The 16775-nt window shown below is 39.3% G+C and overlaps 1 protein-coding gene across 15 annotated transcripts in view; it reads right to left on the bottom strand.

The window, feature by feature from the left end:
- PPFIBP2 (PPFIB scaffold protein 2) overlaps nt 1–16775 on the bottom strand; it is a 95123-nt gene that overhangs the window by 16683 nt on the left and 61665 nt on the right. For 12 of the 15 annotated variants that reach the window (XR_013182654.1, XM_077179552.1, XM_077179549.1 and 9 more), the window contains 5 exons: nt 13039–13170; nt 6260–6352; nt 3667–3775; nt 2216–2248; nt 496–557 (listed from right to left, as the gene is read on the bottom strand). Coding sequence is in view for 14 of the 15 variants with exons in the window: in XM_077179552.1 (XP_077035667.1) it covers nt 496–557; nt 2216–2248; nt 3667–3775; nt 6260–6352; nt 13039–13170 (429 nt within the window). In the remaining variant the exon portion in view is untranslated. Of the gene's footprint in view, nt 1–495; nt 558–2215; nt 2249–3666; nt 3776–6259; nt 6353–13038; nt 13171–16489; nt 16642–16775 lie in introns of those variants that run through there. The other 3 variants (XM_077179551.1, XM_077179559.1, XM_077179561.1) reach the window with 2 other exon arrangements.

Below are 16775 nucleotides of genomic sequence, written 5' to 3'. Positions count from 1 at the left end.
TTAAATTACATTTTAAATCCTTCATTTTTAACTGCAGAAACACTGTACTACATCTCTGTGATTTTAGTGAAAACAGGCTCAGTCCTTCACATGCCTTGTAAGGAATGTTATTTGCCTTTGTGTGCAATATTTGCTGGACAGTGTGAAATTATAGTTGTAAGGAAACCAGAGGAGTTTGACATTATAGCTTTTTTTGAGATATAAATGTTATGAGCCACATTAATGTTCTCCAGAACTAATATTTCCTGTCTGGGTTCTCTACTTGCTAAAGGAACTTTTTAGGGATGCATATTATTGTCTATGTGATCATATATGGGTGTGCCACCATCCAGAGCAATCCCATGGCTTGATTTGTTACCACAAAAATGACAGTCTCCTGAAAAATTAATCCCCTTTCTCATTTAGTCCTTACAGAAAATGTGTTATTTGGAACATTTCAGAGATTCAAAACTATAATTTAATTCTTAACACATAGAACAAGGATTATTTTCTCACCTTTTCTTCATTTGCAGCCAATAATGTCTCCATTCCTATCTTCAGCCTCTGAACTTCTTGGTCTGAAAATGTTTTAAAACATTGTAAGAGAAATAAGACTTGTTCTGTTTACTGTAAAGAGATGTTTTGTGATACTTTCCCTATGTTCTTACTAATAACCAAAACCATGTCAGTGGCATGGCCAGAGCACCACTAAACTACATTTAGTGTAGATTTTTTCAGAAGCTGAACTGTAAAAAGTATTGCACAACACAAACATCCTGGTTTTGCTTACAAAAGACTACATAACACTATTTTTAACTATGAAAGTCAAGCAATGGAAAAGAAAAGAAACACAGAAGCTCATTTTGCAAAAAAGATGAGAGTATGTTTGCTGTTATATACTTAAGGAAATCATTTAAAATAGGATTGAAAATATATTCCATCTGAGAAGTAGCTAAAGTACATCCATGAACTTGGGAATGAAAAATAACAAAAAACTAATTTGATAGAAGGAAATTCTGTAAAATGTTATTTACTTAAGTGTTTCAGTATGGGCAACTTGGTTTAAATCTAAGTCACGAGCTAATGGAGAATTTCCTCACACACGATTTAGTGATAGAGGCTATCCAGTAATGTTAAAATCAAGTCAATTAAAACACCCTCTCTGAAACTGATGAGGTTGTTAATCACATTCTAACTTTGCTGAACCAAGTCTCCCATTTTTCTCTACACAATAGTCCCAGCAAACCTTCCTGAGTAAACCAAGTGTAATGGAGACAGAACCTGAGATAGTTCCTGTGTTGTAACTCCCGCCTCCAGCTATTCATGCTTTGACATTACACCAGACACAACTGTTCCCAAAAAACCATGAAAACAGATATGGCAGCAGGCAGGAAGGGAGAGAGGGGAAAGAAAATCAACATTGCCAAAGAGCATCTGTGAAAAAAGGTTTTACAAATGAAGGTTGAACACACAATGTCATAGCTAAACTATTTGAAAAAGCTGTAATTAGTTTTTATTGCAGGGATTCTGGAAAGTGCACACCTTGCAATGATTAAGTTTAAAACATGTATGTGAACCTCACAGGTGTTTTCTCAAAGAAGAGACACAGGACATGCACAGGCACAGCCAAATAAAAAACTAAAGCCAGCAGGCAGTGGGCAAGCAACTGGGAGACTTTTTAAAAAAATCACAGTCCTACTAATTTCTCTTTATAAATGTTAGACTTCAAAAAGGACTGGTGTCAAAGTAGATTTAAGCACACTAAAGCAAATTTTACTTACTGTGTTCATTAACATCATCAAGTATGGGGACATTTATTCAGACTTTAAAAAAAAATTGATAGAATGATTTAAAAAATAAAAAAGCCTAAATCCTCCCCTCCAAAGGGAAAGGCTTTCAATTAAAGCTGTCTTTTCTGTTATTAAATGGAGTTTACATATGTGCAAATAAAAGGGGGCAATTATTAAGTTTTGGCTCTGTTAACCTTGTCAACATCCCTTTGAAGTCCAACAATTTGATTTGTGAACCTCTGACCTTTATTTCTGCAGTGAAATCTCACTGAGCAGGGAAAGGAGCTGTCTGCTTGCTGCAGGCAGTGAAAGCAGTGTCTCGTGTGTGTTACAATTAGACAGCCAAATCTAAACAGACATGGAATTATTGCTGCAGGAGGCATCTGAGTTAACATTGGTATGAAAGGAACAGTGAGATAAAGCCAAAAGGGAATTGCAAGGCTTACGTTTTTCTTTTAGCCTTCTCCTATAAACTTCCTCTACGATGGGAAGTGGTGAGAGTCAAGTATGTAGAAAAAGCACACATTAGATCAATTCTGCAATTTAATTAGGATATGCATTCTAGCATACTACATTTCCACTTTATTTGAGAAAAGCACCTAAAGTTCTGATCAATCAGTAATTTTTGTTTGTTTGTTTTCAGAAGGATTGTTACTGTTTCCATTCAAATACAGTCTAAGTGCTTTCCTTGAACATAGCCCATGGATTTTGTAGAGGGTTTGATTCTTCTGCCACTGGAATCAAGGACAGTTTCACCACACTGCTAGAACCTGAATGCTGCTGAGCTCCAGATTTACTGTCATACCACTATCTTTCCTTTGAAATACCCTAAATTATTTGGGAATCCCTCAGAAAATACATATTTCTATTAGTAGAAGGGTTCCTCTACCAAGCACTGCTGTTAGACCAACTAATTTTCTGGTTACACATGCAGCTCTCTACATGCACAAGCTCTGCAGCTGGGTGAGATCACCACAAGGAGATGTTAGGTCACTCTGTTGGAATGAACCAGAGGAGGTTCTTGGGGAGCCCTGGGAAGGGGGAAGCACAGCACATGGAAATTCACATCCCAGCCAGGGCAGTCTTGGGAAGCCTCAGTTAACACCCACAGAAGCTGTTAGAGCAGCAAAGCTGATGCCCTGTGCTAAACTGCACACAAACACTCCCGCACGGCTGAGTGCTGGTGCTGCAGAGGAAAAAGGTCCCTAATTCCATATTCTCCTTGCCCAGCAGTTGGCAGGAGCCCCAGGGAGTGAATATTTCCGAGAGCTGTGGCACCACTGGTTGAGACCAAAGGCTAAACAAACTGGTTTGTTTGCCACTGACCTGTGTCAACAGAGACAAAAAGAAACCTGCAATATCACAGAGCCCTAAACCAGCCCAGGCTGGCAGGGACACTGAAAATGCAAACTTTCATGGGACAGGGAGCCTGAATGAGACACAGCCATGAAGAAAGGAAGCAAAGACTCTTTTAGGATGTTTGGACATTGAAACATTAGGCTTAGCTACTACTGTGATCCTTTTTTTGTCCCTTATAAAGCAGAAACTGTAAAGATTTTGCTAAGAAATTTTCAAGGTATACCTGAAAATTAAATTTCCATTGATGTACAATGAGTCTTTACAATTACACATAAAACACCAACAGAAAAAGTTTCAGACTCTTGAGGCTCCTTATTTCAATTTGTGCTGCCTCTAGACTGGAGTGGAATTTCACACGTTAAAGGCCTCTACTCTACCAGAGCACAGAATGAATTTGACATTGCTTTTCCTCCCATAATAAACTTTAGGTCCATTCTTGCATTTCTTTGTATCTCTTTGCCATCCAGTGTCCAAGCTGCTACCAAAGCAAACTTAAAGTAGGGTTCTGAATTTTTAATTTTGTTTCCTCTACTCTTACCTCTTTCTGCCACTTCAGTGTATGAGGAGGTCCTGGAGAGCTGACTTTGCAAGCGTTCTATCTCTGCATCTTTGAGAGCCAGCTGCTCCTGGAGCTGGGCTATCTCAGCCTAAAAAAGAGCACAGCAAAGTCAGAATAACTTCCCCACCCCTTGTCTGTGAGTCCTTCCCAGGAATGAGGAGATGTCTGAGGGAGGCTGTGATTGAGGTCAGTTATCAGCTTAGGATATTTCACAAACACTAGGACAACTATACATATTTATGCTGTTATTGCTATTAGAGAAGCTCATTTTTCCCCATGCAATTAGCTCTTGGAGAAGTCAGACTAACATTTCCAAGGATTTATGTAGGTAAGGAAACTCTGGAAAGTTTTCAATGCTATAAAGTTGGTCACATAATAATAATAATAATGACTACTATAGGGAACTCAAAGTTTGCATGAAGACCTCTAAAAGATATCAAAGGATTTTTAAACAGATGCTGGTGCTTTTTATTTTATTTATTTATTATTTATTTTATTATTTATTTTTAATCCTAGTTACTACTTATTAGTATAACTGAGAATCTATTAATACAGAGCCTTCTCTGCAAGATAACAAAACTGTTTTTCCTCAAAACAGCAAATAGGGTTGAAGGAAAGCATGACCTGGAAAACCACCACACATATGCAACAGAAGACCATATTCATTTACATTTACTGGACATTTAGGGCTGCCACCCGATTTGGATGGAAAATCCCACATAAAAAAGCTCAACAAGGCAGAGGGAGAAGAATTCTGTGATTGTTCAGTTTGAAATGCTGTGATTCTAATCTGTTTTTAGTATTGATGAGAAAAACTGCTAGCAGCCTATTTTAGTAAGTCAGCAGTTTGATAAGATTTTCTTCAGAGGTCTCAAAATAATTGTGTGTCAACATTCTACATTTCCCCTGTAAAGGCACACAAAGCCTCCTTGAAGATGAAGGACAAAAGTAAAAAAAAAAAAAGGGGTGGGGAAAAAGGGATGAAAAAAGCAAAGAAAAAGGACAAAAAACCCCATGACCAGTTTCTCAAAATAAAATAAAGCAGGAAAGATGCAAACCACCAAAGGACATTATCCAAACAGGGAGAAACACAGATTAATTAACACACCAACTTATTTTCACCAGGAAGCAAACAGTTGGATTGCAGGATAACATCACTGCTCTGCCTAAAATTCCATGTGGAATAGAAGAATCTGCCTTGCTGCATCTCTGAAGGGCTCCTACACTTCCCACTGACTAATATGCTTTTTATATCCAGCCATGGATTTATTCCAATGTCTCGTCTAAGAAGCTGGAATAACAGGAAGACAAAAGCCTGCAGACCTCTTAATACCACATCTGGATTTGCCTCGCCTGGTCTACTCAACCTCAGAACTCTTTCAAAGGCTCTCTTTTCCCTTATTATCTAATTCCTGTCATCTCTGATTATTTTTCTGCTTCCTTTCTCTTTCTTTGTACTTCTCTTCCTTTCCAGTCCTGCACCTTCTTTCCCCCAGTGGGTTTTATGATTCTTCTTTCCTATTTTCCTTCTGCTCCTACTTTTTCCATAATTTCTTTCTTGGCAGCTGGCCACACAGTGCTTGAGAAAATATTTTCCCAAAGGCTGTTCATCTCAGCCATGTCAGAGAAAACATTTTCATGGATTGAAGAACTATTATCTTAATGAGAAAAAAGACATGACAGCAACATTCTGCTATTCATCCAAGAATTCTCAAAAGAAAGAAATGCTAATACAAATAATAGCTGTTTGTCATGTCTGGATCAAGCTATCAAGCCTTGAATAGAAAATTCAGTTTAATAATTTGAAATGTTTCTCCAAGATTCAACCACAGGTCAAGAGTCAGCCATTCATATCAACAGGGATTATTACACAAATGAAAGGAGATGTAATTACAGCACAAGAAGGAAAAATTGTATGGTGCTTTTTAATCCAGTGGAAAAGGGCTAAAAGTTCAAACTAGAGATAACAGTGAGAATGTTCCACTAGAAAAATTAATTGCTGGGGAAAATGATTAAATGTTTGACATGTCAAGTTTCTCCAGATTATGATCCAACAGCTATGCAGGACTTAAGGTCAACAAAAGTGTAAGGCAGCCAAGCAGTGTGATATACACAAAGTCAAAGCAGATGATCTAATGGTTTATTTTGGGCTAAATGTCTGTGAAAACAAATTCCATAGTAAGCAAACACCCAACAAACTTTGCATGCCTCTTCAGGAAAGTATATCCCACAGAGGCTTGTCACCATTATATAAATCAAGGCCAGGAAGCCTTCAAATAGGCCTTTATTCTGAGCAGCTCTTTGCAAGTCAAAATGCCTTTTGTGGTTGCCTAAAATAAGAATTGCAAGAAGTACCAGACTGAAAACTGCATGGAGGGAGCAAAAGGCACAAAGAAAACTACACCACCTTCAAAACAAGATATTTATTCCAAAGATGGTTCAAGAAAACTTGACTTCACAGCTACGTTGCACAAGGGAAACATCAGAAAAGTAAATATTGATGAGAAATGGAGCATATCCCCTCCCAGCTGATAGATGCCGGTCATTAGAAAATGCCAGGGATTGTGCTTACTTTAGTTGCTTTCAATTTCCACTCATACTGATTTCTTTCGTTTTCCAGTTCTTCCACTTTAATTTTGAGGTGTCTGAGTTCCTGTAACAAACCCTGCAGAGGAAGAAGGAAATTAAAGGCAAGGTTTTTCTGGCAGATATTAATTTTTCCCAGTCCTGAATTACAGATCATGCATGAACCACACAGTATTCAACACTGAACTGCCACACTAAAAACTGTGTCCTACTCTAAGAAGCTGTCCCTTAAATGTCCCTTCTCCCAGTCCTTGATAGAACTGTATCTTACTCACTAAAGGACAATATTATTAAAACCTTGATGAAGCTCTAACAAGACAAAATGTCTTAAAATGAACTGAGGAAAGGAACAGTTTGGAGGAGTGACCCAATTTTGGGCTCCTGTGCAGTACATACATTAAGCACCACACTAACATCTTGCATTGCATTAAGATTTACTTGGAATGACTTCTAGATTTGACTCTTAGATTATTTCTCCAACCTAAAGACTGTAGTTCCAATAGTCCATTAAGCAGCCCTGCACAAAAACAAGCCCAGAAACAACAGCACTATTTTCAAAATACGTGTAACACAAAGAATAGTTACTTTTATAATACAGACCTATGAGAGAAATTACTGAAAAACTCCCTCACAATACAAGAAGATTACTTATGTGTTCTGGGCATGCAAATTTTAACCAAAGAAATGTGGCAACAACCTGATTTGAAATCAAGTATTAAAATGTTTTTTTCTAGGCATACTAGTATCATTCCACCTTCAGTGATATGAAGCCATTTATGCAAAGCAGCTTTTCTTTTGCCATGTGAGACATTTTTCATCAAACACAACCAGGATCTGTTATGTAAATTCTGGTACCTGCTAATGGCAGGGAAAAAACACAACTGTGATAGATTTACTATTTTAAAAGTACCAGCGGATTATTTTTATTATGGCTCTTTTAATTAGAAAAAGAAAGGGTACATGTCAGAGAGTCTTAGCTGAGATTATTTGATACCTGTGTTAAGCTTTTAAGATATCCAGGAATCAATAATCTGTGTTCAGAGGACTGGTTAGGCCACACCATCAAGCACAGCTGGGATGGCATCATCATGAGGAAAAGCAGCAAACTACAAACCATGCCAGCATGCTGCACAAAATCAGACAAATCTCAACCTAAATCCAAAAAACTCCACACCACATCAGCACTGCAGACTTACAAGTGAAATGGAAACTGCGAAAATTCTGAAAGGGGCTTTACAGATTTCTGTGCTTTAGCAGACGGCCATCAATGGTAACCAAATTTGTCCCAGTAACTGAGGTGGAGAGCCTGGGGTGAGATTTTTTTTTTTCCTGGTCATTTTTTTATGGCACTCTCACTCTTTGCTAATGAAAGCCACAAAGATTAATGCCAAAACATTCCCAAGGCAGCTCTGGTTAGTGGAATTTAGTTTCTGCAAGAGGGAGAAGAGGCAATACAGAGGCTTCTGCCAAGGGGAGCTTCTCGTACTTCACACCGAGAGCAATTCTTCTGGCCCAGGGGCTCTACTGATCTTGCACCACATTGAGGACCATTAGGGGTCAAGTCTGCTTTCCTATCTTGAGACTTCCTTTCTTGGATCCTACTATTAATTTCCAGCTGCAGTCTACACATCTGCTCCTGTAGGTCACTGATCAGGTTCACTACTGACTGAAAACATGGGAGGAAAGAGAGAAAAAAAAAGACAAAAAAAAATACAGGTGAGAAAAAAAAATGATGCAAAGAATATGTTTCTACAGTTGCAGCACAAAGAATTATGTGAAGCACATCAAAGGCAAACTAAAAAAAGACAGATTATGTGTTTCCTTTCCAATAAAGTTGATGTAAATGAGTATAAACCTGGAATATTGCACAAAGCCACAGTTTGCATGGAACAGAATCTACATTCCAGACTAATTCATGATTCTGACTCTGAAGTTAAGATCAGAAACTTTTTTTGGAAAGTTTCACAGTCATGTGAGAGATCATTTGGCTCAGAGATACACTTTTGCTGAAATGGGACTTGATTGTATTCATTTACCCTTCCAAAACATCCAGTAGGAAGAAACTGCAAAGTGCTCAGCTGGGGCCGTAGCCTGCTCTTTCATAATTTATACGCGGAATTCACCAGCAAAGTAATTCTGTTTCCAGGTCTAGCACGAGGCAGAAAAATAACTCCATTACCTCTCTCTGTATCTGGGCAGGATCTTGAGGTGGAGGAGGAGTTAAGCAACAGATGCAGGAGAATTCAGGAAAATAACACAGAAGAAAAAGTAATTATTTGAAAGTGTACCAGTTTATTGGTCAGCTTATTGGATTTGTGTGTATCGGTGATACACACACACAAAAATCCAGCTTAGAAAGCAAACCAAAGTCAAGTATGAAAATCTATATGATATTTCACCTAAATTCCCCAACTCTGTAGCAAATAGCACTGAGTATTTTTTCAGGTATCACGAGTCTGAAGTGCCTTTCTCTTAGCTTTCATGGACACTAATAACATAAGTTTTGTGGTTTCTCAATCTTCGCAGGTGGAACAAATTTGAGGAGCTTAATCTTTCAAAGGAGAGAAAAAGATTTCACTGGACAGAACAACAGATGACGTGGCAAATAATTTTTTATTATTTTCTCCATTAGAATTGCCAACAGTCCTCCTGTAACCTCAACTCTGCAGTAAAATCAGGAGTCTTAGAGCTAGGGAACAGCAAGGACAGGGCAGAACAGCATCCACAGTCAACTTTAAACATCCACAAAGATTCACCTAACTCATACAAGAGTTCCACATGTTTGAGTATTTCCTAGCTCGCTGTTTAAGATGAAATGCAGAAAAGCCATTACATACATTTTACTTTATACATATTATGCTCAATCAGGATCACAATGTCTGATGCTCATCCTCAAATGAGGATTAAGTTTGTTTTTTTTTTTAACCACCCTCTCCACAATCAGGTACCTCCCAGAGCAGCACCAGCTGGGGATGGGGACTGGCAGGACATACACATCCAAATCCCTTGTTTTCTTTTAGCACCAAGGTTTGGTCTGTGCTCCTCTTTGACAAGAGCTCTGCCAGCCCATACCAGGCTCTGGATGGAGTAGGGCAGCTCCAACAGGGTGCATGGATTTCTGAGCACAAACTGGCAGCTGCTCTGCTTGTGGTGCCATGGGGGCATCCAGAAACACTTCTGCTGCTAACTTGCAATTCTCTCTTTTGCCTTAGCATTAAAAAAGGGGAAGGGGAAGTGTCCACAGACCTCACAGGGCCAACCTGACAGTACAGAGATGGCAGAAACCTGTTGCCACATTTCTCTTCACAGAGAAAAGCAAGGCACAATTCTTCCCAAAGATTTCTGAGATTCACATTCTCTGAACCTCAGAGAAAGAGAAAACACAATTCTTATCACTCACTGTGCCTATGTTGTACCAAAGTAGAATGCAATATGGAGATTGTTTATCCAAAATGAAGATGTTTTGTTTCCTCAGGACCAACTCTGTGTGTGTATCAGCTGAGAGTCACAAGATTCAGTACAGTGTTAGCAGCTGTGTGCAGAGTGAATGCTTAACAGATTCAGTTTAGATAAAATGTATATAATTAACCTTCTAATATCCATAGAGTCCTCCTCATCATTCTCTCCCTTTCGTCGGAGTCACCTTTAATTTATAATAGAGACCCTTATCCCAGGGGAACTCCAGCTGTGACTTCACAATTGTTTCAGTTTCAAGGTAGAACAGGCCTTTTTGAGGTTCTTTCCCAGCATGAACATTCATCAACACTAACTACAACACCTTGATTCAGATGAGACAGCACACCAGACTCCCCAGAGGGAGTCAGTGCCTCACTGACTCAGGTTTCTTTGGAATTGCAAGTAGCTTTGCACTAGATATTTAATTCAGAAGCTGCAAGAGCCACAAAATACTTGCCAGCAGCTTACAGCCAAACCCACAGACTTATCCCGTGCTACAAAAGGAAGAAGCAGGACAGACAGAAAGTCTCTTTTGTCCATATTCAGGTAGAGCAGACATCTGGACAGCCATGAATCTTATGACAATGCTGCTTCCTCATACCTTGCTACATTAAGAAAAACACATTTTCAAAATTTCTGAGGCTTCTCAGGTAAGAGAAAAGCCACACAACCCCTTCAGGTGAGAGTCCAGAAACCTTCATATCATTACTGAGTCAAAAGTAGGACTTTATTCCCCAGAAAAGGAATTAAAGTGACAAAGCCAGGAGTGAAACAGTCCATGTACAAGCAGTTATTCTCCTGGCCCATCTGTAATATATATAAATAAATGGCACTTTATATTTAGTATGTACTTTTGAAGGGCCAGAGACAAGTGGCATTCAGTGTGAAATCAATACCTGTGAGAGGAGGCTAGAGATGTTTGATGAACTCTTTGCTGCTCACTAAAACCAAACCTAAATGACAGCTGCACAAGATAAAGTGAAACCAATCTTACACATTAAAACTCACATACATTTAGAAGGATGTCTTAATTTGCTTTCTTTCCTCCCAGCCCAACCAGAAAAATAATTCTATAGATAAATTCTAAGTGACTGGAAACAGCTGCTGTGAAATAAGCAGACACAAAATTAGAATAGAGAGAAAACATGGTTCAGCTGAATGATCCTGCAAGGCCACATTTAATTTAAAACTTTTAAAGCCCCATTATTATATTTAAAAATAGCAGGATCAGCCATGAAGTATCTGAACAAGCTATTTAAAATGGTTTAACTGCTGGATGCCAAAACCAAGAGCAAACTACAGGTAGACTATTTGCTTTTGTCAAAGTGGTTTCTTCGTTAGAAAGATGTAGTTGGGCAGTGGAGGCAAAGAGTTCAGGAAAACACTCAAAATATTACCAAATTTAAGCAGCTGTAATCTAATAATGTAAAGGACATGAATAAATTTCATTCTGATGTTTGAAATCGTGTCTTGCATTGAAAAATTTGTATAATTTACAGGAAAAGGAGCATAAATAGGGTTAAAGCATTAGAATTCAACTAAGCATCTAATTAGATTGAAAGCAACTCATGATAAATGGGATTAATGCTTATTCAAGAGAATCTGAAATAAATACACAAATAACAAGCAAACCAAAAATGCTGTTTGTTTCCCACACCTTTCCTTACTTTGCACACACAAAGGTTTGCAACCTTCAACATGCCAGAAACCTAATCACACTTTGGGGTAGTAAATAATTCAGCCCACACTCAACACAAGGATTCTCAACTTTTCCATCAGATTAGAATCCTTTTTTCCATCTCAGCAGGAACGTGTCCTATCACTTTGCACCACCACCAAGGCATCCCAGGCTGCTAAAGCTCAACTTTCCCACCCAAGCGGGCACACACCTCCCTGCAGCAGCAGCAGAATTGCACAGCTCACAGGACCAGATCTCCCAGGCACTCAAAAATCCTGTCCATAAAAATGCACCCAAAATCTTTGCTGCTTTCCAAGAGCCAGGCTGTCCCTGCAATAATTTAGGCATCCTCAGCCCTGTATTCTACATTCATGGGAGGCACTGGGGGCAGGCTGGCATCTGTAGCCATCAAGAGCTGCTCAGATTTTCAGGTAGCTTGAGAGTGCTCAGGCCCTCTCTGTACACAAAGCACTGGCAATTATGTCTGAAAGAGCACCAGAAGGGCCACAGGTGGTAAAAACAGCAGCTGGTGCCTCTCTGGCTTGCAAGCTCTGCCAGAAATTGCTCTCTTTATGTTATCTTTGAATCTCTAAAGAAAACTTCAGAGAATAAATAAGTTGAAAGCAAACACACCCCAAACGAGCTACCAGCTACCTCACTGCAGGCAAAATACTGATGCATAGTTACAAAGTTGTCACCTATTCCACTAGCAGAGTTTTGGAGAGCAAACTGTTCCTAATGCTGCCTGGATTTCAAATCCTGCTAAGTCAATAGGGAACAAAGTTTGGGTGGTGTTTTTGTTTTTGTTTTTGTTTTTGTGGGTTTTTTTTGTTTGTTTGTTTTTCTTTTTTTTTTTTTCCAGTCAGCAATGTATAAATGTCAGACTCAGCAATCCTTCCTTTCCAGGCAGTCCTCTCCTGCTGGCTGGTCCCCTTACAGGACCACTGAGTAGAGCAACACATTTGTATGAATTTCTCTCTTCCACGATTGCTTTCCTTCCCAGCTCCCACCTGCTGCTCACCACCATGATATGGATGTTGCTCAGATGAATTCCCTGTTTCATATTCTCTTTCTTAACCAATACAGCAAAACCCAAAGCTCCTCGGATGTCCAGAGCTCTCCACATCTGAAAGGGAGTAAGGGCTGAAATTGCCTCCAGCCCATGATATTTTTTGTACTATTTATTATGTAGTCACAAGGGGAAAGACACATTTGAGGCAAATGCCACAAATACATTAAAACCCCCAATCTCAGTGCTTGTGGCACCTCTAGCACTACTGAGCTGACAGTCTTTTCTGCCACAAAAATGATGTAAGAGCTCTGGAAGGCCTGGCAAAGCCACATCATTGCAGCTCCCAGGGAAAGAAAAGGGTTAAGTGAACACCCACTGCAATAAATGCTTCTGGAAGGGACTCTGCCTTGATGAAAGCGAAACAGCAACCTCTGAAGTATAATGAGGGAGAGGAAAAGAAACCTCATCCCGAAAACGCATAATCCTGGGTCAGTGATACAGGCTGTGCTGCAGGCATGGGAAATACCCATCCCTGCTGATTTCAGCCCAAAAGCTCAGGTGTGTGACAACACACCACAGACATGGAAAAAAATTCAAATTACTAATGAAAGAAACTCACCTCAGCTTTGTTCTGTTTCTCTTCATATTCGCTCTGCTCCTTTTCCATACCAACCAGCTTAATCTTCAGGTCTGAAACTTCAGCCATCAGATCTAATTTCTGAGTCTCGAGTGATGTGCGACTTAGCAGCTCCTGAAAGCAAAGCAGAAAGATTTCCCCAGTTATTTATGTGAGCACTGACAGACTGCCATGTGTTTTATTGGCAGGCCCATATTAAACCCTCAGTTTGAACCTCAGTGTGTTTCTCAAATGCTGCAGTTATTTTCATCTAAATGTTCTGTGTTAATCACCAAACCACCGTGTCCCACTCCTTATTTCAGGCAAATGTGTGGCAACGTTAATCCCTGGGCTAGACATGAGATCAAAAACAATACTGAGCCTGAACAAACCCAAACCTCCATAATGGCACATTACAAAAGAGCTGGCGTCTTCCTAAAACACTCATCAGCCAAAGTTATGCTCCAGGATTACCTTGTAGACCTTCTTGTCACGTGTTATCCAATAAAGGATGGACTGCAGAATGAGCACCTTAACCCAAACTGAGTAGCAGAGGAATGCAACACCTCTACAACCAATAAATAGCAACTCACACCATGTAGCACCTGATGGCTTTTGAGGGCTGCCCAGTGTGGAGGGAACTGCAGTGAAAGAAATGTCCCAGCTGGAGTCTAAAAGGCAGTGTCCAAACTAAGAAACACTGTAAAGGAGAAATAACTGCTCATGGCTTTTTCTTGTGTGCTCCAAGTTTGTTTTGCAGATTGCAGAGTACACATGCTTTGGATGGAGTCATATCAGTGTGTTTGGAGAACGGTCAACATTCACACCTTCACTGAATGTTTCATTTCCCAGGAAAGCCAAGGCAAGAAACCACCACCAAGAAGCCAAGGCAAGAAAATTTAACAGAGTATATTACATACATCAAATGCCTCTGTCACCTTTGTTTTCAAAAATAAAAAAGTCCCATCAGGAGTTTAAGCCTTATTGAAAAATTCATACTTCATTTCCCAAGTGCCAAATTGATTTTTAATGAAAGAATGTAAGCTTCCAAATGGTTAAAAGATTTTATGATAATTCATAAATCCCATTAGTGTGTTGATCACATGAATCACACTGAGGAGTCACAGCAGACTGTGCTTTGAGTTACATGGCAGTGATTTAACTGAAGTTGCCACAGTAATCTGTACTAATGTTATTGAGGGATCAGAAATCACCACGTCCAGCAGCCTTTTCTCATCTCTTCCTCTGCCCCAAACTGCACAGTACATTGTAGACCATGGCTTGGAGAAGCCACAAAGGTTATTTCAAAGATTACAGAGTCAAGGTTGATTTCAAAATCTGCTCTACATGTAAGTTATTTTAGTCTGGTGGGGAATATTGCACAAATTAAAAATAGTACTAAACTTGCATCTGTATTGCAACACCAATTATCTAAGCCACCCACTATTCCCAATGCCATGCCCATTCCTGCTGACATTGGCAATGATATTTGTGGATGGATGGGAAAATAAACAGAAATGTAGCCTCGTGGTTTTGGCTTTTTTTTAATTTTTGTCTTCTCCAAATGAAATAACTCAAGCCCTCATTAGGAAAAGATATTGCATGGACTTTTTCTAATTGAAAAACTCTAAGAGACAGTCACTTAATGAAATCCCAGGAGGAGCTGAGTTCCACACAGGTGATTACAAATTACAATTATAATTACAAATAACTCCTCCTTTTCTATCTTCCAGAAAAACACGAATTTGCAGGAGTTTCAGAGGCACATCCCAGTCCAGACTGGAGCAGGCTCTGCACAGCTGTTAAGATAGCAGACTGCTGCAGGTTAAGGCAGAGTTAAAAATGGGAGCTTTGATATGAAATAAAGCCACTGAACATCAGAAAGAAGAGCAGGATGAGGCAACTCTGGCCCCATAGACAGACTCTACCCACTCTTGAGCTAAAACAACATTTAGAATTTTTTTGGACACTGACATGGTGTTCCATGATATGGGAGGAATATTTCTTAATAAGGCAAGGAGCCGCAGCATCACTCTAGGGATTTTAAACAAAAGATCTATCCTTTGAGTGCACCATCTGGCATTACTTCTTATTTTTCCTACAGACCCCTAAATTACCCTCAGTTATGCAGTGGAGAGCAATCCACACTCACTCCACTCATCCCAAGTTTAGGAGTTCTGTGTGAACGTGGAGGCACTACCTGCTCCAAGTGAGCACAAAGGCAGCTGCTTGGGTTTGCTTTGCTTTTAATCAGCTCGAACACAGTTTTACTATTTGCTCCAAAGCTGGAGAATCAGATTCTCAGCTGGAGTAAACTGGCATAAATCTCGTGACTTTGAATAGGCAAAGCAGCTAACTACCCCTAGTTTGTTTTCAATGGAGCTCCACTGATTTAAAACAGCTGACAATTGCTCTTTCATCCAGAGGACCTAACTTGTGCTTTGAAAGCAAGTGCCGTTTAAAGTAAATGTCTCCTCTTGAAATAGGAACATCTGGAAGCAATTATTTTCATCTTCAAGCAGATGCACACAGTGAACAGCTCATTAAGAATGCAAACCATTTTGTTACAGAGAAATTATAGTGTATTTCAGCGGTATGCTGCAACTTGAATTCAGCCAGAATAAATATGCAATTGTAAGAAAAGAAAATACAAATTTTTGTTATTGGTTTGAAAGCAAAAAAAAAAAAAAAAAAAAAGAAAATATAAGACAGGCAAAATGGTAATTTAGGCTGTAGCAGCTTTAGGAGGATCTTAGCTGAAAAACAGAACAGATATAGAACATTTCCTAGGGAGTCTTCTTTAGAAACAAGATACTTGGTTTTAGTTTTAAATGTACTATACATTATACTATGTAAGTGTAATTTTCCTTCTTAAAGATCTTTTTCGAAACTCAACTTTTAACTTTAAAAATTGAGGAGGCATGCAGAAGTGGTGATATATGTGTACCAGACAGATCAAAGAGTAGCAAACTATTTCCAAACACAACACACTTTTTAAAACTCACGCTGTATACTTCTAAAGTACTTAATCAACTTTTCTAATATTCCCAATGAAGCTGTAGCCCATGCTGTATATCTCACTCTCACATTTAGTTGTCTTGGAAACACACAATTCTTATAAAACAATTTATAAAATGTAACATGACAAAAATAGCTTGAAAAGAGGAGACTATAATTTTTTAGGCTCTCAGCTGCAAGCACAGAAAATTCCAGGATATTTAGCTCTCCACAAAACAGAGGAAACAATCATGCCATACACTGATTGAAAAACCGTAAGTAAGATTTTAGTCAAGTGAGGAGAGGAAAAAAAAAACCTCCAAGATCCCATTTTGCACTTGCGCACCCTACAAAATACAACATTTGAAAAAATCCTTACTTTTCACCGTTATTAAAAACCGAGAGAGAGAGACAGAGACAGAGACAGAGAGACAGACAGACCAAGCTACCTACCTACCTGGGAAGCAAAATGTAGCCAGAAGCCCCCCTAATGAGGGCTGCACTTCTCAAGAGCTGTGTGTCAGCTGTGGCAGAAAAAAGATATTTGCTTAGCTGGAAGCACAGCTCAGAGCGATGTATGTGTGCAATCACCATGAAATGGTGCAAGGCAGCAGCAGACAGGGAATTACAGCCCTCCAATTCATCATTTGCCCATTATATAGTTAAGGCAGGGAAAGGACAGAGCTTCCCATAGCCCTGCCAACTTGACCAGCCCTTGGATCTGATCTCCCTTGGATCCTGCC

Source organism: Agelaius phoeniceus, chromosome 6 (assembly GCF_051311805.1).
Source record: "Agelaius phoeniceus isolate bAgePho1 chromosome 6, bAgePho1.hap1, whole genome shotgun sequence".
Classification (NCBI taxonomy): domain Eukaryota; kingdom Metazoa; phylum Chordata; class Aves; order Passeriformes; family Icteridae; genus Agelaius; species Agelaius phoeniceus.
This window is presented reverse-complemented; position numbering and strand designations above follow the sequence as displayed.